Source organism: Cricetulus griseus, chromosome 9 (assembly GCF_003668045.3).
Source record: "Cricetulus griseus strain 17A/GY chromosome 9, alternate assembly CriGri-PICRH-1.0, whole genome shotgun sequence".
NCBI lineage: Eukaryota > Metazoa > Chordata > Mammalia > Rodentia > Cricetidae > Cricetulus > Cricetulus griseus.
The window spans coordinates 24,897,548-24,921,529 of NC_048602.1; the positions used below are offsets into that span (position 1 = coordinate 24,897,548).

A 23,982-nucleotide genomic window follows, 5' to 3' on the forward strand; every position below is an offset into this window, starting at 1 on the left:
GTTCCCATAGCAACAGGCAGAGGCTGCCTGCATCACTAACACCAGAGGTTGCTGCAAAGGACCAAAGCAGAGTAATGGATGCCAACCGAGCTGAGGGCGAAATCACGGGTCTGCTGTACCCCTACCTGGGGTTCTGATCTGAAATAGATGTAGCTATAATATAGACATGTATGTGATTGTAGATATAGATATAGATACATAGACAAATGTGTGTGTATTTTCTATCATAATTCATGTATACACAGATTCACCATACATTAATATCTGGCAGTGTTACATTCTCTGAAAAATAATGTACCGGGCCGGATGCTGGTGGCCCACACCTTTGATCCCAGCACTTGGGAGGCAGAGGCAGGAGGACCTCTGAGAGTTCAAAGCCAACCTGGCCTACAGAAATGGCGTGTGGGGGTCTGGAGAGATGGCTCAGCAGTTAAAAGCACTGTCTGCTCTTCCAGAAGACCCGGGTTCAATTCCCGACTCCCATATCCTGGCTCACAACTGTGTGTAACTCCAGTTCCAGGGGATCTGACACCTGTTTACCAATGCACATAAAATAACGTTAAATAAATTATTTTTTAAAGACACATCGTGATACGCCAGAGGTCCTTCAAGAGTCTCTAAGCCTTTACTTTCTCCCAAATCTACATCTCAGCTATTCTCTTTGAGAATTTCAGGGCTCAGCTCTAACACCCTGCTGTCTCCCAGCACCCAAAGTGAGGTCCTGGGACAGTGGGAGGGAGAGTAGCATGTATAAATGTTAGAAGAAAAGAGACTCCTTGTCCCAATGTGTCACCCACAGGTGAGCAGTGTGGACAGAGGCAGTTTCCCTTGTCCCCTGTTGACTTCCAAGGCTCGGCAATACTTGGCTCTTCAAGTAGCCGTTAAAATATACATGTCTCCCAGTGTCTCTCAGCCTCATCCCTACCAGCCCAGGTAGGAGTGCAGAAGACCCACGATTCCCCCCAGCTCTGCTGGTCTGGCATCCATTACTCTGTTTTGGTCCTTAGGAGCATCTTCTGGCGTTATCCGATGTAGGCACCCTCTTTCCGTTGCTATGGGAACTGAAGCTTATAGAAATGGGCTGGGGAGATGGCTCCTTGGAAAAAAAAGTGGTTGTCACCCAAGTGTGAGGGCCTGGGTTCAAATCCCCAGAATCCGTATAAAACTGGGCACACCAGCATGTTTCTATGAACCCAGCGCTTCTACTGTGAGACAGGAGAATACCCAGGAGCTCCCGGGGCAGCTAGCCTAGTGTATTGCAAACAAGCAACCCTATCCCAAACAGTATGGAAGACAAAAACAAACACTGGAAGTTGCCATCTGACTTCTTCACACGTGATCGTATCCACACACACATGAAGACATATAGTTACACGCGCACAAGGAAAATACACAGGTGTTTTCTCAGTTGAGCTAACTTTCTTTTTTTTTTTAAATTCCGTTCTTCAGCGGGGCGTTGGTGGCGCGCGCCTTTAAATCCCAGCACTCGGGAGGCAGAGGCAGGCGGATCTCTGTGAGTTCGAGGCCAGCCTGGTCTCCAGAGCGAGTGCCAGGATAGACTCCAAAGCTACACAGAGAAACCCTGTCTCGAAAGAACTAAAACAAAAAAAAATTTCCATTCTTTCTAAGATGTATTTATTTCATTTCATGTATGTGAGCCCTGGTCTGTAAGCAGGCGCCTGTATCACACTGGTGCAGTATCCACAGAGGCCAGAAGAGGGCGGTAGGTACCCCGAAGCCCAAGTTAGAAGCATTTAACCAAATCCTTTGCAAGAGTGGTGAATGTTCTTCGACGTCTGTCTAGGTGGATCTCTAGAGCTTTCCAGGCCCAGCTTTAAACGTGTTGTTCTGCACTATAGTTTTAGTATAGATGCTACACGACCTGTGGTAATGACACTTAGAATTTGGGTCTATTTTCTGACTGTTAGTATGCACCATGGGACTCTGGCAAGGCTGGGCTGTGGGTGAGATCAAGTTCCCAGTCAGTCACACAATGAAGAGAGTAAGCAACAAATTGGGTGTACTGTACACCAGTGTGTGTGTGTGTGTGTGTGTGTGTGTGTTGAGGAAGGAGCTTAGGGTTTTTGGGGGATTTTGGGGTGTTTGTTTGTTTGTTTGTTGAGACAGGGTTTCTCTGCGTAGCTTTGGAGGCTATCCTGGCACTCGCTCTTGTAGACCAGACTGGTCTCGAACTCACAGAGATCCGCCTGCCTCTGCCTCCCGAGTGCTGGGATTAAAGGCGTGCGCCACCAACGCCCGGCTTAGCTTAGGGTTTTGTACATGCTAGGAAGATGTTCTACCACCGAGGTCCCCAAACCCAGGCCACCAACTCTTGGGGTTTTTTGTTTGGTTGGTTTTGTTTTTTGTTTTTTGTTTTTTTTTTTTTTTGATGCTGTATTTTGTATGTTCACAAGCTAGCCTGTCTATGAAATGCATGGCACAAGGCATCCACACCGTGTTATAAAATAGGCTTTGTGAGAGAAGACTTACGCAGAGCGGCAGGATGATGAAGGGTTTTTCGACAGTGACAGAGCCAATAGTTTGGGTGTATGAGTCCACTGTGTGGTGTGTACACGCGTCTATGCGGCTGCAGAGGCCAGAGGTGGCAGGTTAGTGGGTGTCTGGTGTGTCACTCTCTGCTTTGTTCTTTTGAGACAGGGTGTCTGGCTAAACCCGGAGCTTGCTGGGTTTTGTCTAGGCTGTCTCACCAGCAAGCACCAGTACGTTTAACTTTTTACATGGGTCCTGGGGCCATTCTTACACTGCAAGCACTCTCACCCATCTCTCCAGATGGATTTATTTAGTATGTATAGTGCTCTGCCTGCATGTATGCCTGCAGGCCACAAGGGGGCGCCAGATCTCATTACAGAGGGTTGTGAGCCACCATTTGGTAGCAACCAAAATTGAACTCAGGACCTCTGGAAGAGCTGCCAGTGCTCTTAACCTCTGAGCCATCTATCCAACCCCCTTTTGTGGTTTTTCAAGATAAGGTTTCACTGTGTAGCCCTGGATTTCCTGAAACTGGCTCGTTCTGTAGACCAGGCTGGCCCCAAACTCAGAGATTTACCTGCCTTTACTGGCCTTTGCCTCTAGGAGTACTGGGATTAAAGGCATGCACTACCACCCCCAGCTCTCTCTCTCCCTTTTTAAAACCCTGTCTATCTAATCTATCTATCTATCTATCTATCTATCTATCTATCTATCTATCTATCTATCTATCTCTGTGTGCATTGCACTTTTGCCTGCATGCATGTCTGTGTGAGGGTGTTGGATCCCCTGAAACTGGAATTACAGACAGTTGTGAGCTGCCATGTGGGAACTGAATCTGGGCCCTCCAGAAGAGCAGCCAATGCTCTTAACCACTGACGTCAGCTCTCCAGCACCTCTCTCCAGACTCTTAAGTGCACATTTTAGTGGAAAGTATTTTGGGACTCATGATGGGTTTATCAGGATGTCAATGCATCTTAAGTTGAGAAACATCCTTGTTCTGAGAGCCAATTATGTGTCTTTAATTATTCTAGACTCTGGGAATACTGGGTAACCAACACAAACAAGGGCCAGAGACATGGCTCAGACGGTAAAAGCCCTTATTTTGGGCACCTGACAGTCTGAGTTTGATCCCTGGAACCTATGGTGGAAGGTGAGGACCGACTTCCAAGAGATGTGTGCAGACCTACACACACACACACACACCTACACACACACACACACCTACACACACACACACACACACCTACACACACACACCTACACACACACACACACACACACACACACACACTACACACACACACACACACTACACACACACACACACACACACACATACACACACACACACACCTACACACACACACACACACACACACCTACACACACACACACACACACACACACACACACTACACACACACACACACACACCACACCACACACACACACACACACACACCTACACACACACACACACCTACAGACACACACACACACACACACACACACACCTACACACACACACCTACACACACACACACACCTACACACACACACACACGCACGAATGCACACCTACACACACACCTACACACACACACACCTACACACGCTCGCACACACACACATGCACACACCTACACACACATGCACACACACCTACATACTCCTACACACACACACACACACACACGCACGAATGCACACCTACACACACACACACACACGCACACACCTACACACACACACACACACACACCTACACACACACACCTACACACACACACACACCTACACACTCGCGCACACACACACATGCACACACCTACACACACATGCACACACACCTACATACACCTACACACACACACACACAAGTCTGCTCATGCACATGCAGTATTTTTTTTAACGGCAAACAAGTCTTTACTATTGTTCATAGAATCTTCACCCTGCCCCAGAGATGTTTCAGGCAGATAGATAAAAAATAATAAATCGACTTCAGAAGCCTGTGATGGAATGCAATCAAGGACACAAAGGTACACTGTGAGTGTAAATTTGAATATTCAGTAGCTACAAGTTTGGGAAAGTGGCCCCTCAGTTAAATCACTTGCCATGAAGGAGTGAGGGCCAGGATTTCGATCCCCAGAATACACGTAAATGCTGGGTGGGCATGGAAGCTCACTTGTGATTTCAGATTCCCAGAGCAAGGAGCTAGGAGCTCACTAACTTCACATGGTGGGTTTGACTGACAGACCCTGCTTGCTTCATTGAGTAAGGTGACAGAGTGATGGAGATAACACCCAATATCAACCTTGGACTTCCACATGAAGACACACACACACACACACACACACTCACACACACACACACATTACACACACATTACACACACACATTACACACACACACTCACACACACACACATTACACACACACACACACACACACACACACACACACACACACACGGTATATGTGGTTGGGTATGGTAGTGCAAGCTTTTAATCCAAGCACTCAGGAAGCAGAGGCAGGTGGATCTCTTTGAGTTTGTGGCCAGCCTGGTCTACAAAGGGAGTTCCAGGACAGCCAGGGCTACACAGAGAAACCCTGTCTTGAAAACCAAAACCAAACCAACCAACCAAACACCGAGGAAATTGCGGTCTGCCTGAGTTAATGAGGAATTGTGGGGCCTTGGATAAAATGTGGGGGTCCAGAACATGCTTAGCCTGCCTCTGGCTCTGGCTTCAATCCGTAGCACAATGGAAACTAGAAAACTGAAGTCGCCAGGGGAAAGACTGATGGACTGGCTACAGCTTTGTGATGGGGAGAGGGCGGGAATGCTGCAGATACGAAGCTGAAATTATTTTGGACCATCTCAGTTCTCTTAATAGCTGCTCATTGCCTATCTCTGTTACCATCCTTTCAATTATCAGGTAAAGCCTTTGGAATGCGTTATATAACAGAACACTAGCTTCCACCGGTCCCCGGAAGCTGTGACTGTTGTTTGATAGCATCCGAAACCTAGAGCAGGGTTTTTGCCTGGCTTGTCATAATCTACCTGCTTGGTGGTCCCATCATCGAATTGGGTAAACGCCCAGATGGACCATTTTCATTTGTCATATGGCGCACACTCACACACACACACATCACTTAGGATAAAAGATTTAAAAATAGATAATTAACTATACTATCTATGTACGGCTGTGGATGTAGAAGACAGACGCAAGCACAGGTTCTCTGTGATGTGAGGCTGGAGCATCCCGTCTAATGACAAGCAATAAATGTCTATTCGTTACCCCAAGATGCCCACCTGGACCCAGTTTTTGCAGCCATATCATGGTGCACGAAATATCCCAATCTCTGACGCGCTCTCTCTCTCTCTCTCACTGCCCTCTCCTCTTCTCGCCCTTCTCGGCCACCCACGCCTTCCTCCCTACAAGTGGTTGCTATGGTGACCTCCTCAGGTTGCTCGCAAGGTTGAGTACCCTGCGGAGGTGGTGGGGGTGGCGGGAGAAGGCTTCCTGCCCAGAAGGGCAGAGTGGATAGAGAGCGGGTGGGGAGACTCAAAAAGGGCTTAAATCCTGCCGGAGGAGGAAGGACACAAAAGGGTGGAGGAGGCATGATGTGTTGGGCTGCCTGGCCAAGAGGCAAGGCCGAGTTGGTGTGCCTATGGCCAAGGTGCATTGTTGACTTGTATGGAATTATCAAAGAATAAATAAAGGGCATTCTATTCAAAACGTAATAATAACCCAAACAATAAGTCCTCTGGTCCCCTTCTGCTGCCCCCTTCTGGGTCCACTCAAGCCCCTGGCACTTACTAAAGACCTCTAGGTCATTTTTGGATTAGAGGGGGGGAGGGAGCAAAAATGTAGCCAGGCAGACTGCAGGTGCAGGAGAGGGGTCTCATTATGTTTTCCATTCAGCACGTTTTGTCCTTCCTTTTTGTGTGTGTGTGCGCGCGCGCACGCGGCTGATGGAGGACTTCCTTTATGTCCCAAGGAGGTTATTAGGCACTTGAATGCAATTTCAAAACCTCTCTGCTATAAGAAATGAGACACCGCGCTGCAGAAGGAGTCCAATAGCTCTCGCAGAGAATCAAAAGCATGAGGGTTCTATTTATTCCCGTCTCAAAAGACATCAGGCTCTTTTGTATTTCCCCATATTTTTCTGTTATTCTTTTTCTTGTGTGTGGTGGGGGGGGGGTGGAGGGGGGTTTGGGAAGACTTATCAATTGTGGAGAGTAGGGTATTGAAGTCCCCCCTAACCGCTATTGTACTGGGGCTCATCTATTCCTTTGCCTCTAATAGCATTTCTTTCACAAAATTGGGTGCACCTGTGCTTGGGATGGGAGCGTTTAGAATGTCTATGATTTAGAATGTTAATGGTCCCCAAGCCGGATGGTTCCCTTCATGAGTCTCAAGTGACCTTCTCTGTCTTTTCTCTCTCTCTCTCTCTCTCTCTCTCTCTAGTCTTGACATAGGACTCTTGTTTTCGGTGCAACCCAGGAGTCCCCCAGCCACCTGGAAGAACTCTGGAAAGCAGTGAAAACAAAGACTCAGCCGAAGTTTAACGACCGAGTTGACACCACTTCCGCCGTCAGCTTCCGGTGAGGGCAATGGCAAGGCACTAGGTTGCTCACAAACCAATGGCGTTGGGATGCTGCGATTGTTTCCTCGAATGAGAGGGTCAAAAGAATAAATAAAACACATTCTATTTTAAAATATAATAATAACCCCCACCTTCAGTCCTTCAGTCCCCTTGTGCTCCCCGCATCTCCGCCCCACCCCATTGGTCCACTCAAGCCCTTGGCGCTTACTGAAGACCCCTAGGTTCTTTTTGAATTAGAGGGGGCCCCATGCAAAGATCTGAAGATGGGGGCCTTTCCAATACAAGTTTTGATAGCTGGGGGGGGGGGAGGAGGTGACCTCTCCATCAGTCTCAGCATAAGAAGCAGATGGTACATGAAAGAGAACCAAGGAACATCTGCTTAAGCAAATGTTCCATTTCCCCCCCCAGTCATGAAAAGAGTCCAAACTGTTTTTTACCTACTATGCATGGGCTGTGTCATAGATTACTTTTGTGAAAGCATAGACCGTTGTGTCTCTAAAATACCATGGTCCTGAATAGGTACTGGCAGCCTAGAGCATAGATCCCACGGCAAATAAACAATGTGTTTCTCTTCCTGGGGAGTTGATGTGACATGGGTTGGAGAATTAAAGGGTACAGAGCTAAGGAGAAGGCTCAGTGGGCAAAGGGCTTGCTATACAAGCCCGAGGACCTGAGTTCAGATCCCCAGCGCACATTAAAAAGTCAGACGTGGCCAGGCAGGGGTGGCGCACGCCTTTAATCCCAGCACTCAGCAGGCAGAGACAGGCGGATCTCTGAGAGTTCGAGGCCAGCCTGGTCTACCAACAGGACAGGCTCCAAAACTACACAGGGAAATCCTAGCTCAAAAAAACAAAAACCAAACAAACAATCAAAAAGCCAGATGCGGTTTTACAAATTCGTAACTCCCAATGCTCCTATATCCTGTGAGATGGGGGTGGAGCCAAGGCTTAGGAAGTTCACACCTAGCCTGGCATAGGCAGCAGTGAACCAAAGGGCCCCCCACCCCCATCCCAAATGAGGTGGGGGGCAGGGACCAGCACCCATGCATATGCATATGAACATACAGAGACTGTGTTATTTATTTTTGAAGATTTGCTTTTATTTTATATGTATACACATTTGCCTGCACTGTTTGTCTGGGCACTGTATGTGTGTCCTGCCTGAGGAGGCCGGAAGAGGGCATCAGATCCCCTGAAACTGGAGCTGCAGACAGTTGTGAGCTGCAGTGTGGTTGTTAGGAGTCGAACCCCGGTCCTCTGGAAGAGCAGTCAATGCTCTTAACCATTAAGCCATCTCTCCAGCCCCACAGAGATTTCAGTTTTGAAGAATTAAGACTATGCTAGGCAGGGTGGTGCACACCTTTAAGACTAGCACTCAGGAGTTAAGAGGCAGGTGGTTGTCTGTGAGTTCAAGGCCAGCCTGGTCTGTATACAGAGTGCCAAAACATCCAGAGCTGCATAGTGAGACTTTGTCTCCAAAAACATAACCCTTCAGCCGGGCTTTGGTGGCGCACACCTTTAATCCCAGCACTCAGGAGGCAGAGGCAAGTGGATCTCTGTGAGTTCAAGACCAGCCTGGTCTACAAGAACTAGTTCCAGGACAGCTTCCAAAGCCACAGAGAAACCCTGTCTCGAAAAACAAAACAAAACAAAACAAAACAAAACAAAACAAAAAAAAACAAAAAACAAAAAAACAAAACCATAACCCTTCATGATATATGTATACATAGGTGCATATATATATGTATATATATACATTATCACGATATACATATGCGTATATATCGTGATTGAAATAAGAGATACTATGACAGATCTATAAAGCAGGGTATAGGGAGTCAGAGCTGAATCCCTGGTTGCCAGCATTTTAACTCAGCAGTTCTCAAGCTGTGGGTTGCGTGCGACCCCTGTGGGGGGTGACATGACCCTTGCATTGGTGTCCCATATCAGATATTTACATTACAATTCACAACGGTAGCAAAATTACAGTTACAAAGTAGCAACGACAATAGTTTTACAGTTGGGGCGGGGGGGGGGGTCACCACAGCCATCTTAAAGGGTCCCAGCATATGGGTTTGGGTTTTTTTTTTAATTCTTTTAAGATATTTATTTATTTATTTCGTCGATACCTGCGTGTGCCTCTGTGAGTTAAAGCACATGCCAGGCATACAGGTTCCCTTGGAAGCCAGGCCAACTAACATGGATGTTGGGAACGGAACCCAGGTCCTCTGCAAGAGCAGTAAGTGCTCTTAACTGCTGAGCCATCTCTCCAGCCCTTAAAAAGATTTATTTACTGATGAGAATGTGTGTATTGATGAAGGGATCTGAAGGGGTGGCTCAGTGGTTAGGACGGTGTGGCTGCTACAAGGGACCCAATTGTGATTCTCAGCACCTACATCCGGAGGCTGGCAGCTGCCTGGAGCTCCAACTCCAGGGAATTTAATGCTCTCCTCTGGCTTCCTTGGTCACTTGTACACTTGTATACACACACACACACACACACACACACACACACACACACACACACACCACTTTATAGTTAAGAAGGGTAGAATAGATGGTGGATCTGGAGGAATTAGGGGGGAAGGACAGGGTGAACACGATCAAAGCAAATTGTGTGGGTGCATGAAATCCAGAAAAAAATTAAAAAAAAAATCTGACGTTTGTTGTGGATGTAAGGGACAGGCACCTGCCATAGGCCACATGTGAAGACCAGAGGGCCACTTGCGGGAGTCAATTCTTTTCCTTCCATTATTTGGGACCCTGGAGGGCAGACAGTGCCTCTGGGCACCGAGCCATCTCACTGGCCGCACAAACACAGGCTTAGAAACCTGGACGGCTCTTTTCTTGAGAGAGTTATTTCGTGAGAGCTGTCAAGTGATGGTTTTCTGGTCCCACGTCTAACAGGCTGTCTCCCTGTTAGAATTCTTCCCTAAGCCTGCGTTTTTCCCTTTATCCACCTTAATTGATTCCATGCTGATTTTTTTTTGTGGATTTTAACTCAATTAAGGGCTTGTTTATAATTTGCTACTTTCAGAATTTATCTTCTCCAAGACTGCTCCAATTTCGACTCTGGATCTTTTCAAGCTTTTTGACATAAAACAAAACAAAACAAAACAAAACACAAATCCTCCCATACTTTCCAGACACAATGAGACATTCGAGTCTCCTGTTTCCCCTGCCCTGGCCTGCAATCAGCTAATTATCGAAGGTTCCCTTGTGCATAGGACAAGATGTCAAAAATCAAGATGTGAGCTCTCTCTTGAGTGTGCCTTTTTGTAACCCAGGTTTTGGGGAATACTGAAAGTTGAAGGGTTTTTATCAGAAAGAATCATTCTTGCATTTAAAAAAAATTCTTACACTTTTTACTTTGTGTGAATTTATGTCTATGGGGGTGTGTGGCACATGAACGCAACCGCTCGTGTGTGGAGGTGAAAAGGTATATTGTGAGAAGAGTCAGTTTCTATCCTTCCACAGTGTGGGTCCTGGGGATCAAGCTTAAATCATTGGGCTGGGGCTGGAGAGATGGAGAGCAGTTGACTGCTCTCCCAGAGATCTTGAATTCAATTCCCAGTAACCACAGGTGGCTCACAACCATCTGTAATGAAATCAGATTCCTTCTTCTGGTGTGCATAAAGACAGAGCACACACACACACACACACACACACATACATATATATATCATGAATAAATAAATCTTTTTTAAAAAGTCACTGGGTGGTGATGGCACACACCTTTAATCCCAGCACTTGGGAAGAGGCAGAGGCGAACGGATCTCTGTGAGTTTGAAGCCAGCCTGATCTACAGAGCGAGTTCCAGGACAGCCAAGGGTTACACTGAGAAACCCTATCTTAAAAAAGAAGAATTAGAAGAAGAAGAAGAAGAAGAAGAAGAAGAAGAAGAAGAAGAAGAAGAAGAAGAAGAAGAAGAAGTCGTCACCGTGCTTGGTTGCAAATGCCTTTATTATTGACCCGTTTCACTGGGCCTACATCTTTTAAATTTATTTTTGTCTTTGAGGCAGGGTCTCAGGTGGCCCTGAGTTAAGGATAACTTTAACCTCCCAAACCTCCTGTCTCCATCACCCAAGTACTTGGGACACATTTGCCTTTTTAAAAGACCTCTCCAGTTGTGGCTGGTCTGGAAAAACTTAAATGTTGAGTAAAGTTTCCAAAGACATAACTTTTCCAAATCCTTTCATTTTTTTTTTTTTTTTGACAACCTGGGTGCGCCTGAAGGATGTCACTGAAGTCAGCCAGATGCAGAGGGATAAGGGACATGATCTCACTTGCTGGCGGTATCTAAAAACCTGGAATCCTAGGAGCAGACGAAGGGTACTTCCCGGAGGTGATGGTGACGCAGGGGTCAAGGAGATATTGATCAAAAGATGCACATTTTTTAATTATAGGGATGGGTAGCGATACCTTTCAATTATAGGGATGGCGAGATGCCTCAGTGGGTAGCGATACCCGAGATGCACGGGTCCCAGACAGGAGTGGGAACAAAGAAAGGCAGAATCCCACCTAGGTGAGCACGCTGAGAAATTTTGAGGGCCATGCTGACGTGGGTTAAGATGGGACAGCATGGTGTGCAGGAAGAAGAGACTAAGGAGGGCCAGGACGCACCCAGTGAGTAAAAAGCACCTACCACCAAAGTCAGACAAACGGAAAGCCGGGCGTTGGTGGCGCTCGCCTTTAATCCCAGCACTCGGGAGGCAGAGGCAGGCGGCTCTCTGTGAGTTCCAAGCCAGCCTGCTCTAAGAGTTCCGGGAGAGCCAAGGCTACAACGAGGAAACCCTGTCTCGAAAAATGGGGGGAGAAAAAATAAAGCCTGACAAACGGAGTTCAAACCCAGGAACCCACATGGGGGCAGGAGAGAGCTGACTAGTGCTAATTGCCCTAGGACGGCCACAGCACAGGAGCTTAAAACGTGTGATAAGAATAAATACGACTCTGAAACTTTGCCCACCCGAGGGGATGGGTGGCAGTGGCGTGGACTAGCAAAGAAACATAGCTGTTGTGAATGCATTAGCTGTGCAAACAGAGAGCCCGGGCTTGGGGAGAGCAGACAGCCACAGGCTGTTCACCAATTTCCCCCGGGGAAGTCAGAGGAGAAGAAGCTCAGCTCTCCAATCAGCCACGGAATTTTCCACTGAGCTAAAAGGGCCAGGCTTCGTTCCGAGAATTATATACCTCCCTGTGTAATTAGGGACGGAAAAAAAGGTCTCGCTTAGACGCAAAACAATGCGGACAGTCTTCTGAGACGTCTGTTTAAAATCACGTCTGTCCAAAAGAGCCATCTGCTTTGCAAATTTCCCCCTGATTGTAGCCTTCATTTTCATCCAGAATTTGAGAGCTGACAACATTGAATTTTATAATCTGCAGGATTTATTGCTTCGGGGAGCGGAGGAGGCGGGGGAAAGTGTCGGGAGGGGTGAGACCCGGTGAGGAGTCTCTTTTGGAGTCAAGATGGGCCTTGGAACGAGGGCTGAAATTTGCAGGTGTGTGCCACCATGCCTGCCAACTGGTGTCTGGAGTTTGATGAGATGCCTTAGAGCTGATTTCTTTGATTGATACAGTTTTAATTAAGCATTTTGTGTTACAGTCTGTGACCTTTTTATTTGTAGATCATCACCGTTATTAAGTTTGGGAATTTGGGATGTTGCTTTTGTTGCTGTTATCACCTTGGAGACCAGAGTAGCCTCAAACTCTGAGGTCTGCTTTCCTCTGCCTCTGGAGGACAGTGTGTGCACCACCAGGCCCAGCTGTTTGGCGTTTTAATTTTATTTATTTATTGAATTTTCTTTTAAAGACTTATTTATTATGTATACAGTGCTCTGCCTGCATGTATCCCTGCAGGCCAGAAGAGGGCACCAGATCTCATTTATAGATACTAGTAAGCCGTCCTGTGGTTGCTGGGGATTGAACTCAGTACCTCTGGAAAAGCCATTGCTTTGAACCTCTAAGTGATCTCTCCAGCCCGTTTGGGGTTTTTTAAAAACATGGCTTTACATAGTTCATGCCTGCTTACAGCATCCAATTCAGAATGAAGCCTGGCTCAAAAAACACAAAACAAACTAAAAACAAAAGGCAGAGGCAGGTGGATCTCTGTGAGTTCAAGGCCAGCCTAGGCTACAAAAAAGAGTTCCACAGAACAGCCAGTGCTGTTACACAGAGAAACTCTGTCTCGGGAAACAAAACAACAAAAAAAAAGGAAAGAAAGAAAGAAAAACAAACAACCTTCCCCAAATCACTTGACACAAACCCTAAATTTTAAATTGTTTTCTTCCCCTGAGGCATCCCTACAATTACCTGTTTTGTGACTTCTTTCTCATTGTAACAAGACTATGGTATCTCATCATGGGAATTTTTTTGTTGTTTTTCTGTTTTTCCAGACAGGGTTTCTGTGTGTAGCCCTGGCTGTCCTGGAACCCTAGATCAGATTGGCCTGGAACTCAGAGATCCACTGGCCTCTGTCTCCCAAGTGCTGGGATTAAAAGTGTGTGCCACCATCAATTGGCTTCATCATGGGAACGTCCTGGTGTTTGGGGCTCAGGCCACTGACTTCCTTAGTGTTCAGCACTAACAAACCATACACCTCACCCCTTTGTCTTGCTATCTGTTCACCATTAGAACATAAAGTCTGAAAGATGGAGTTGGAAACCCATGGTCACCTACACTGGAGAGAGACACAGTGGACCCATTTTTTTTTTTTTTTTAATTCTTAGATTTGGTTTGTGTAGTGCTGGGAATTGAACATGGGACCTGTGCCTAGCTCTGGAAGGAAGTGCTGTAACCATGAGCTATGTTCTAGTTTCATTTCAATGTTTGTTTGTTTGTTTGTTTTGAGGTAGGGTCTCCTAGAGCTTGGATTATTTTGTTTGGTCTGTTGGCCGGTTGGTTGGGTTTTTTCTTCTCATTTGTTTTGAGACAAGATCTCGCCATGTAGCAATGGAGAGCCTGGAACCCATCACGCAAACCAGACTGATCTAGAACTCAAGAGACCCCTCTGCCTCGGCTCTCCCAAGACTGGGAACACACGGGTGCCTAGCTATTGGGCTGGTCTCGAATTCCACGAGTAGCCAAGGATGGCATTAAATTCCTCCTCCTCCCTCCACCTCGGAGAGGGCATCCCTCCGAAGGTGTGCCACCCTGTCCCTCTTTCTTTCTGAAGTTGAACTATCAAAATTGGTTATATTGGGGCTGGAGAGATGGCTCAGAGGTCTAGAGCACTGGCTGCTCCTCCGGGGGACCGGGGTTCAATTTCCAGCAACCACGCGATGGCTCACAGCCGTCCGTACTCCATTTCCAGGGGATCTGCGATCCTCACTCGGACATGAATGCAGGCAAAGCACCAATGCACATGAAATAAAAGTAAAATTAAGAACATAAAATTGAAATGAAAAATTACATATATTTGCAGTTCACCGCACGGACGCTCTGATGTATGTGTCAGTCAAGCTATTGACGACAAAGCCATCACTTCCCCGTGGTGAGAACATGTAAAATGAAAATCTCTCCTAGTAATTTCCGAGCAGCTCTGTAACTCAGTAGAATCGTTACACTGTGCCGAATGGACGTGCTCAGAGGCCAGAAACCCTGGATGCAATGACAAGCAGGCCAGTGTAAGTCAGAGCCAGGGTGTGAACTCAAATCCCAACTCCCTTGCTCTCGGCCTGCTGCTGTGCTGGCCTCGAGACACGCCATCAGTGAGTGCCATCTAAATTGCATCTACCCTTATCTTGTGGGGTAAACCGGTTGAAATGCATTAGAGCACAGAAGCCAAAGAGGCCTGGTTCCCTAGTCTTGCTCCAACTGTTTTAGTCAATGTCCTCCGTGCGCCACCTTATGGCAGCTGGTCGCAATTACTGGCGAATGTCCTTAAGGCCATAGACCCCCAAAAAATTCATTGAAAGCAGGCTTTTTAGGCTTGTAAACCCAGTACTGAATGGATAGAGGATCTGCGTAGCAAGTTCTAGGGCAGCCTATGCCACATGAGAACGTCTCTTAAAAAAACAAAAGGGGAGAACTGGGAATGTGGCTCAGTTAATAGATTTCCTCCCCGGAATGAATGCTCAAAGCCCTGTGTAGCTCTGGCTGTCCTGGAACTCATAAAGATTGGCCTGCATCTGCCTCTCCAGGACTGAAATTAAGGATATGAGCCACATGCTAAGACAGGGAATTTATTTATTTATTTATTTATTTATTTATTTATTTCAAGACAGGACTTCTCTGTGTAACAGCCTTGGCTGTCCTGGAATTTGCTCTGTAGATCAGGCTGTCCTCAAAGTCAACCTTAAGCTCACAGAGATCCACCTGCCTCTGCCATTTGCCCTCCTGGCTGTGAAGTTTAATCTTCCTGCCTCAGCCTCCCAGGGAGAGGAGATTGCATGCCTGAGTCACTAGGTCCAGATATATTTTTGTCTTCAGTTGATTTTAAAAATTATTTTTTTATTTTTAAAGATTTTATTTATTTATTATGTATACAGTCTTCTGCCTGCATGCCAGCAGAGGGCACCAGATCTCATTCAAGGTGGTTGTGAGTCACCATGTGGTTGCCGGGGAATTGAACTCAGGACCTCTGGAAGAGTAGCCAGTGCTCTTAACTGCTGAGCCATCTCTCCAGCCCCTAAAAATTATTTTTAATTTCAATCATTTTTCTACATTTTTTTGTGTATAGGTATTTTGTTTACAAGATGGTGCATTTTCCCTGCTGTATTTTGGTGTGCCTTTGCTCTGATAATTCTTTGCTATCACTTGCCTTCTTCATATTGGAATTTGGAATGTTTGTGCTGTGGCTGTATTTCAAAAATAGGTAACTTGTTTGGTTTCAGTTTTTGTGGGCAGGGTTTCTCTGGGTAGCCCTGGCTGTCCTGGAATTCACTAAGTAGCCAGGCTGGCCTTGAACTCAGAGATCCACCTGCCTCTACCTCTTATGCTGAGTGTTGGGATCAACTGTGGCAGTCACCCCCTCCTAGTAGAGATATGTAACTCTCCCCAGGAGCTGCCAATGAAAACCTGCCCTGAGTCTCAGTTTGACACATTTTTTTTTCCCCAAGACAGGGTTTCTCTGTGGCTTTGGAGGCTGTCCTGGAACTAGCTCTTGTAGACCAGGCTGGTCTCGAACTCACAGAGATCCGCCTGCCTCTGCCTCCCAAACGCTGGGATTAAAGGCGTGTGCCACCACCGCCCATCGGATTTAGTATTATTCCATTTACTTAGTGTGAGTGTCTGCCTGACACCCATGGGCGTGGCCATCAGAGAACCAATAGCAAAGTTTGCTGCTCTCCCTCCATCATCACTTGGCCCCTAGGGATGGAACTCAGGTCCTCAGGCTTGGTGCCGAGCGCCCTCCCCTGCTGAGATAGCTTGCCAGCTTGCACTCTGGGCTCTTAGACAGCTCTGGGATGGTTAAAGGCTACAGACCTTTTGCATTTGGACTGAATGGATTTTGTGTAATTAAGTGTCTGAGCGTGTGGGAACAAGGGAAGGAAAATTAGGGCTTCAAAGCAATGTGCTTGGGTGTCTGGTTGTCCAGAGGTAGAGTTGGGATGGTTAATATTCCAACTCTAGGACCAAGTAGGAGACAGCCTCTGAGCACACCCATGGGGAATCACTAGGTAACTAAACCTCCAGGCAAGTCCAAGATTATCTATGCTAGGTTATTTAAGGTGGGGAGGCTCTCCCTAATTGTGGATGTCACCATTAAGATGGAAGACGTCTGGGACTGAATACCAAGGAGATGCATTTACTATTGACTCATTTATCTGTCGTCTTAGAACCCTACCTATAACGTGTTGTGGGAAAGTTCTTTTCTGCTGGTGTCTATCTGGGGTTGTAAACGCCTCCTGTATTTCTTCTTAGGTCTGCGCGTTTCCTGTTGTAACTGAAGGCCAGCCTTCACTACAGTACAAACAGGAAGAACCTGAAGGTAATTAAACGGCAAATACTTTGGCTTGCTAATGCACACCTGTAATCCCATCACTGAGGGGGCCAGATAGAAGAGTTCAAGGTCGGTCTGGTAGTCTAGTGTGTTCTGAGTCAGCCAGGGATACAAACCAAGACCCCGTCTCCGTGAAACAGACAAGAAAAGGAGCAAGTGAGATAGGATTGAGAGAGAAAAAAAAAAGAGTATGCATTAACACCAAAGAAACAACAGCAGGAGCTAGAGGAGAAAAGCAACAAGGCGTGGTGGTGCCCTGCACTTTCATCCCAGCACTCGGGAGGCAGAGGTACGTGGATGTCTGTGAGTTCGAGGCCAGCCATGGATACAGTGAGATCCTTTCTAAAAGAAAAAAGAAAAAAAAAAAAAAAAGATCTGAAGCAGCCATAAAAACTAATACTGTAACAAATTGATATCACTTGCTTGGTGGGATGTGCGTGGATTCTCCTCACCCCACCAGTAGATTTCCTGTCTTTTTCAAGCATGTTCATATGGCTTGTTTTATAGCTTATATTGTATTATATATGCGAATCTTACTACAGAGAGGATCCTGGAGTGAGTAATTAAAATATCTATGCCACACACCTTTTATGCCAGTACTGGGGAGGCAGAGGCTGCAGAACTCTGAGTTCAAGGCCAACCTTGTCTACAGAGGGAGTTAAAGGACATCCAGGGCTACACAGAGAAACCCTGTCTTTTTATTATTATTATTATTATTATTATTTTATTTTTATTATTATACAGTCTTCTGCCTGCATGCCAGCAGAGGGCGCCAGATCTCATTCAAGGTGGTTGTGAGCCACCATGTGGTTCCTGGGAATTGAACTCAGAACCTCTGGAAGAACAATCAGTGCTCTTAACCACTGAGCCATCTCTCCAGCCCCCCCCCCCCAGAAACCCTGTCTTGACAAACAAACATACAAATGGAAAATGTCGAGACACCTGAGAGTTCCAAGTGTACAGTCGCATCTCCTGGGAAAGACTCATTTTGGCTGTTATGTGACAGGATGGGAGACGAAGCTGGGAGTCTTCAAGAAGCATATTGCTTTTTTCCCCCCTTTCTTCTTCAAGGCAGGGTTTCTCTGTAGCTTTGTTGCCTGTCCTGGAACTCACTTTGTAGACCAGGCTGACCTCGCACTCACAGAGATCCGTTGGCCTCAGCCTCTCAAGTGGATGTCTGTGAATTCAAAGCCAGCCTGTTGTTCTACAGAAAGAGTTCCAGGACTGACAGAGCCAGCCTCCAAGTCACAGGTCTTCCTGTCTCTCCAGTTCTGAGCTCGAAGGTGTGTGTGTTGCACCATAGTCCGCCTAAGAATAAATAAATCATAAAAAAATTTAAGTTTAGTATTTCCAGTTTTCATCTGGTATCTAACTGTCCCTTCCATACCTCACCTCTCCTAGCAAAAATAGTTCCATTTTTGTTTCAGATTCCAGGGGAGGCAGGAGAGTTCTGGGTGTCTCTACTCCACTAGATTTGGTTTTTGTGCATGTTTCCCCATTACTTTTGCTGTGTTTTGAGTCAGGGTCTTTCTCTGCAGACCTGGCTGTCTTGGAATTCTTGACCAGGCTGACTTTAAACTCACAGAGATCCCTCCCAATTGCGGGCATTTAATTAAATGTGTGTATACCCACTGCCTCTGCATTTGGTTTTTTCAAAAATTATATTATTTGTATATGCTTGTGCTCTTGCACACCATAGCTGGAGCGTGTAGGTCAGAGAACAGTCGGCAAGAGTCGGCCTCTCATTCCACATGGGGGCGCGAGGGGTCAAACTCAGGCTGCCGGGCTTGGCAGCAGACACCTTTAACCATCTTATCCAGCTGTGTGTAGTTTTGTTTTGTTTGTTTTTCTTTTTTTTTTTTTTTTTTTTTTTTTTTTTTTTTGAGACAGGGTTTCTCTGTATTGTTTTGGAGCTCGGTAGACCAGGGTGGCCTCGAACTCACAGAGATCTGCTAGCATCCGCCTCCCGAGTGCTGGGATTAAAGGCGAGCACCACCAATGCCCGGCTAGCTGTGCTTAGTTTTAAACACTGTTCTAATGTAGCCTAGGCTAGCCTCAGGCTAACTCCCTTCCCTTCCCACCTCTTTTCCTTGGTTTGGGTTTTGTTTTGCCCTCTCCTCCTTGTCTCCTCCTCCTCCTCCCCCCTTCTCCTCCTCCCTCCCCTCCCCTCCCCTTCCCTTCCTTTTCCTCCTTCTTTCTTTCCTTCCTTCCTATGCTGTGTTTCTATCCACTCCGTTCTTGCCTCACACGTCCATCTCTTCATTTAGGCTCAAGCCCAAAACTGCCAGTGTGTGATCCTAGGGTCTTGTGTGAGTCTAGGGTCTTGTGCATGCTGAGTGCTGTAACCTCTGAGATATACATATATATATATCTTCAGTTCCCTGCATCCATTCACGTGTGTACTCCTTGTTTGTCATTTGACCCCTGCAGGACCAGAGGTGACCACTCTCATCAGCCTGGTCTTTCCTAGCTGCTGCATTTGCAGGAGAGACTAGAATTTGACCAGAACTTGCGTTGTCTCTGCGGCATCGGAGCGGCAGAGAAGACTTAACCACCACCAGACTTTACTTAAGGTACCTGGAGTATCCGTTTCTCGCTCTAAGATACAACACTCTGGAAAGTAAAACTTACGGGAACTTGGGGCGGGGGAGGAGGTTTTAGTTCAGTTCACAGTCTCGGGTTACATAGTCCATTGCTCTGGGGACGTCACAGCCACAGCTGGGCCAACGACAGGCCCAGCTAGGAGCAGAGAGAGAATGCACACCTCCATACATCTCTCTCTACTCTTATGGGCATGGTACCCAGAGCAGGGAATAGTGCCAAACACTTTGGAGCTGGCTCTTTTCCATACTTATGAATGCAACCGAGGCAATCCCCCAGGCAACACTGGGACACTTGTTTTCTACAAGAGAGCAAACTAGATCTGATTGTGTCTTCTAGAGAATGGGCACAGCTTCAAGAGCTCAGTGGTTAAGAGCTATACTTGAGCGTAGTTGAGACGGCTCAATGGTTAGGATCATTCACTGCTCTTACCAAGGACGGGAGCTCAGTTTCTAGCCCTAACACAGAGTAATTGAAAGCTGCCTATAATGCTAGGTCTAGGGAATCTGACGCCCTCTTCTGGACTCTGAGGGCACTGCACACACATGTAGACAAATACACCCACCTACTCCTCCCATAATAAAATGAAATAATTTTTTATTAAAAGGATGTTAGGTAATCCAATTTTTTGTTTTGTTTTTTCGAGACAGGGTTTCTCAGTGGCTTTGGGGGTTGTCCTGGAACTAGCTCTTGTAGACCAGGCTGGCCTCGAACTCACAGAGATCCACTTGCCTCAGTGCTGGGATTAAAGGCCTGTGCCACTACCGCCCAGCGGCACTCCAATTTTTTTTTTAGAGATTTTATTTATTTATTATGTATGCAACATTCTGCTTCCATGTATGTCTGCACACCAGAAGAGGGCACCAGATCTCATAACGGATGGTTGTGAGCCACCACGTGGTTGCTGGGAATTGAACTCAGGACCTCTGGAAGAGCAGTCGGTGCTCTTAACCTCTGAGCCACCTCTCCAGCCCGGGCACTCCAATTTCTATTCATTGTAATCTATAAGCAAAATTGTCAACATTAAATGGGAATTGTAAGTTTTTCCATAGTGTTGTACTTAAGTCCAAAAGAGGACTAAAAGCCAATTTAAAGTTTTAAAAAAAGAAAAAAAATACGATAAATGCATTTAAACTCACAACCTCTGTGTCTGTCCTGTTTTTGCTTGTTTGTTTGTTTGTTTGTTTGTTTATTTGTTGTTTTAGACCACACCAGTTTTCTTGGCGAAGAAAACAATGGCTCCCATAAAGATCCAGGGTTTGGTCCAGATCCGAAGCAAGAACCGGAACAGACACACCCGGGCTTCTCAGTGGAAAGAGGCCGTCATCGAAATAGTGGAGAGGAAGCAGAAGGTTACCATGGTGTTTTCCTTCAAGCTGGAGAAGAGGAAGCGGGTTTTCCAGCTGGGGAATAATGTGGCGGGCGTTGTGGTTAGCTGTTGTGAGATGGGGCTGCACTGTCTGTATCTAACTCTAAAAGGTGACACCTCTTTACTCATTGACAAGTTGTCCTCTGCTGATATTGAGCAACTGAAGGCATTCCTGGATTTGGCTCATCTGTCTGATACCCAAGACCCCGACGACCCCATGAGGAAGCAGGAGTTTCTTGAAGGCGGGCATCCCTTCTGCAAGAAGCACCCAGAGCCGGTCTGTGGGTCCTCGGAGACGGCACAGGAGAGGGAGGCGCCGCTCCCCGGGAAGATGCCGCTCTCGCTGGCCAAATCCACCAGCCGGTATGCTAAAAAAGACAAGGCAGAAAAGGAGATCAAGAAGCGCAAGAGAATGGCAGCCCCCAGCGTGGACGTGGAGGAAGAGATCCTCACCGAATTCAGTCCCGAACCACAGAAGAAGTACAAGATCTGTAACCCCAGAAGCAAGAGAGGCAAAGGAGAGAAGCCCATGGCCTCACGAGAGCAGGAAAAACCCACCAACTGGAAACTGGAAACTTCCCTGATGGCCAGCGCCCGCAGGAAGACTAACCTCGACGACACCACCGTCCTGTCCACACAAACGCTTGCTGAGGAAAGAAGCGGCCCCAAGTTTAACCAGGAGCCCCCGGTATGCGCCGAGATACAGCTTCCCCTCGACACTTACGCCAAGCAACTGAACCGGGAAGGCTTCCCCAATCTGGGCAACACCTGCTACATGAATTCCATTCTGCAGTCTGTCTTTGGGATTCCGACCTTCGCGAAGGACCTGCTCACACAAGGTATCCCCTGGGACAAAGTGTCCTGCGACGACCTCATCAAGCCCCTGAGCCAGCTCCTTGTCCTGAAAGACATCCGCGACGTGGAGATCAAGGGCCAGCTACTCATGACGGTGAAGAAAACCATTTCCACCGTGGCAGACACATTCCTGGGCGACGAGCAGAACGATGCCCACGAGTTTCTAAGTCAGTGCCTGGAGCAGCTGAAACTGAACATGGAAAAGCTCAACGCCATGTGCTGTTCTGAGAGGGAAAATGAAGCTGCCTCCTCCAGAAGGTTCATCTGCCCGGTGGCTGCGAATTTTGAAATCGAGCTGCACAGCTCCATCGTCTGCGAGGGTTGTGGAGAAGCTACTCTCAACACCGAAGTCAGCAACTATCTCTCTGTCGACCTGCCCCAGGGGACGAAGGATCACCCTCTGTCCATTCAGAAGTCTCTGGATCTTTTCTTCACACCTGAGAAAATCGAGCACAACTGTGAGAATTGCAAGAACAAGAATTCTGTACTCAGGTACACTTGGAGGAGGCTCCCCAGGGTCCTGATTGTGCACCTGAAACGCTACCACTTTACCGCCAACAGGATGCTGGTGAAGAGTCAGCAGCCCGTGGAGATCTCGAAGTACCTAACGGTGGCTTCCCACTGCAACGAAAACACGAAGCAGCCATTTCCGGTGACCACCAGGAATTCCAACGGCGACTTTGACGTCCCAGGCGTTGAAGGAACCATGCACGAGATCTTTGGGCACTCGATACCCTCCATCCAGCCAACTTCCGTGTCCATCGACTTCACAGTCCTGCAGGTGGGCTCGAACGAGGATGCCGAGATGCAAAACTTCCAGATAATGTGTGACGACCAGCAGCAGCTCGGCCTAGAAGGTGTTTCTGGGATAGACCCGGACCTACTGAAGACGGAAAAATGGATGCTCTGCGAAAATACATCGCCCTCGTGGGACTCCATCATCTGCGAACCCATCAGCATCCAAGACCTGGGCCTCAGAGAGAAGGGTCTCCAGAAGCTCCCTGAGAATCCAGACAGCAAGAACTACAAGAAAATCAATGTATATGGAAACCCAAATCACCATACCATCATCGAGATTTGCAACAACTTCTGCGATCTCAAAGAACAAAAGTTCCTGGAAGATACTCAAGAAATAGGCAAGCAGCTCCTCCAGCAGCATGGGAAAAGAATCCAGAAGGAATTGCTTCCTTGGGCATTACCCCAAAGTGTCAGGGGTACTCAGGAAGACATGGGGAAGAACATGAACAGGTATTCAGAAATGGTCGATCCGAAAATCGATGCCGACTTCTTGAGCGCTCTGGGGTACACCGAGAGCCCCAGAGTTGCAGGAATGGATCACTCAGATGCAGCCAATGAGGCCATGGCAGAAGACCCTCAGAATTACAGGCTTGTCGGTGTCGTCAGCCACTTTGGGAGCTCCCAAGATTCAGGCCACTACGTCAGCGACGTGTATGACTTCCAACGGCGAGCCTGGCTGCTGTACAGCGATGTCCAAGTGTTCGAGATCCCCGAGGCCTTGATTCAAGAGAATCGGCTTCACACCGGCTACATTTTCTTTTACATGCAAAATGAGATCTTTGAGTGGCTGCTGAAGAAGGCATCGGAGTGCAGGCTTCTGAGCACCCCGAAGGATGAAAAGAGAACCATGGATCTCTTCTCAACCCTGCTTAACGGCTTTACCTACCTTCTAGAAGAATCCTAAACCCCACCCCACAAGAATCGCAAAGCTCAAGACAAAAAGTCAGCCAAAAACCCATAAAAGAAACAAACAAACCCATTAGAACAGAAACCCCCCCGCCATCCCTGATAACAGGCTAAGCACCATGCTCTTCAACAAGGCTATGATGGTGCTTTTTGTGGGGTTTTGTTTCTGTTGTTTTTTTCTTTCTTTCTTTCTTTTTTTTTTTCAAGACAGGGTTTGTCTGTGTATCCCTGGCCGTCCTGGACCTCACCCTGTTCACCAGGCTGGCCTCGAACTCAGATCTACCTGCCACTGCCTCCCAAGTGCTGGGATCAAATGTGTGTGCCACCGCTGCCTTGCTATTTTTTTTAATTATTTATGTTTATTTAATGTGCAGTCCCGTTTTGCCTGCATGTACGCCTGTGTGACGCTGTTG

The 23,982-nt window shown here is 47.1% G+C and overlaps 2 protein-coding genes across 2 annotated transcripts in view; both read left to right on the top strand.

The window, feature by feature from the left end:
- The window catches only part of LOC118239329 (zinc finger protein 805-like), a 573,173-nt gene that overhangs the window by 516,689 nt on the left and 32,502 nt on the right, over nt 1-23,982 (top strand). The gene's annotated exons all lie outside the window — the stretch shown is intronic.
- LOC100761617 (ubiquitin carboxyl-terminal hydrolase 29) lies at nt 20,877-23,567 on the top strand. The gene is made up of 2 exons (XM_035449461.1): nt 20,877-22,944; nt 23,002-23,567. Exons 1-2 carry the CDS (start codon nt 20,877-20,879, stop codon nt 23,565-23,567), a joined length of 2,634 nt encoding a protein of 877 aa, XP_035305352.1.

Bases quoted from the DNA above. Each gene is read 5' to 3' on its own strand.
- LOC100761617 (XM_035449461.1), top strand. From the start codon at position 20,877: ATGGCTCCCATAAAGATCCAGGGTTTGGTCCAGATCCGAAGCAAGAAC. The intron at 22,945-23,001 runs GCAACAACTTCT...CTCAAGAAATAG, and splicing joins CCATACCATCATCGAGATTT to GCAAGCAGCTCCTCCAGCAG.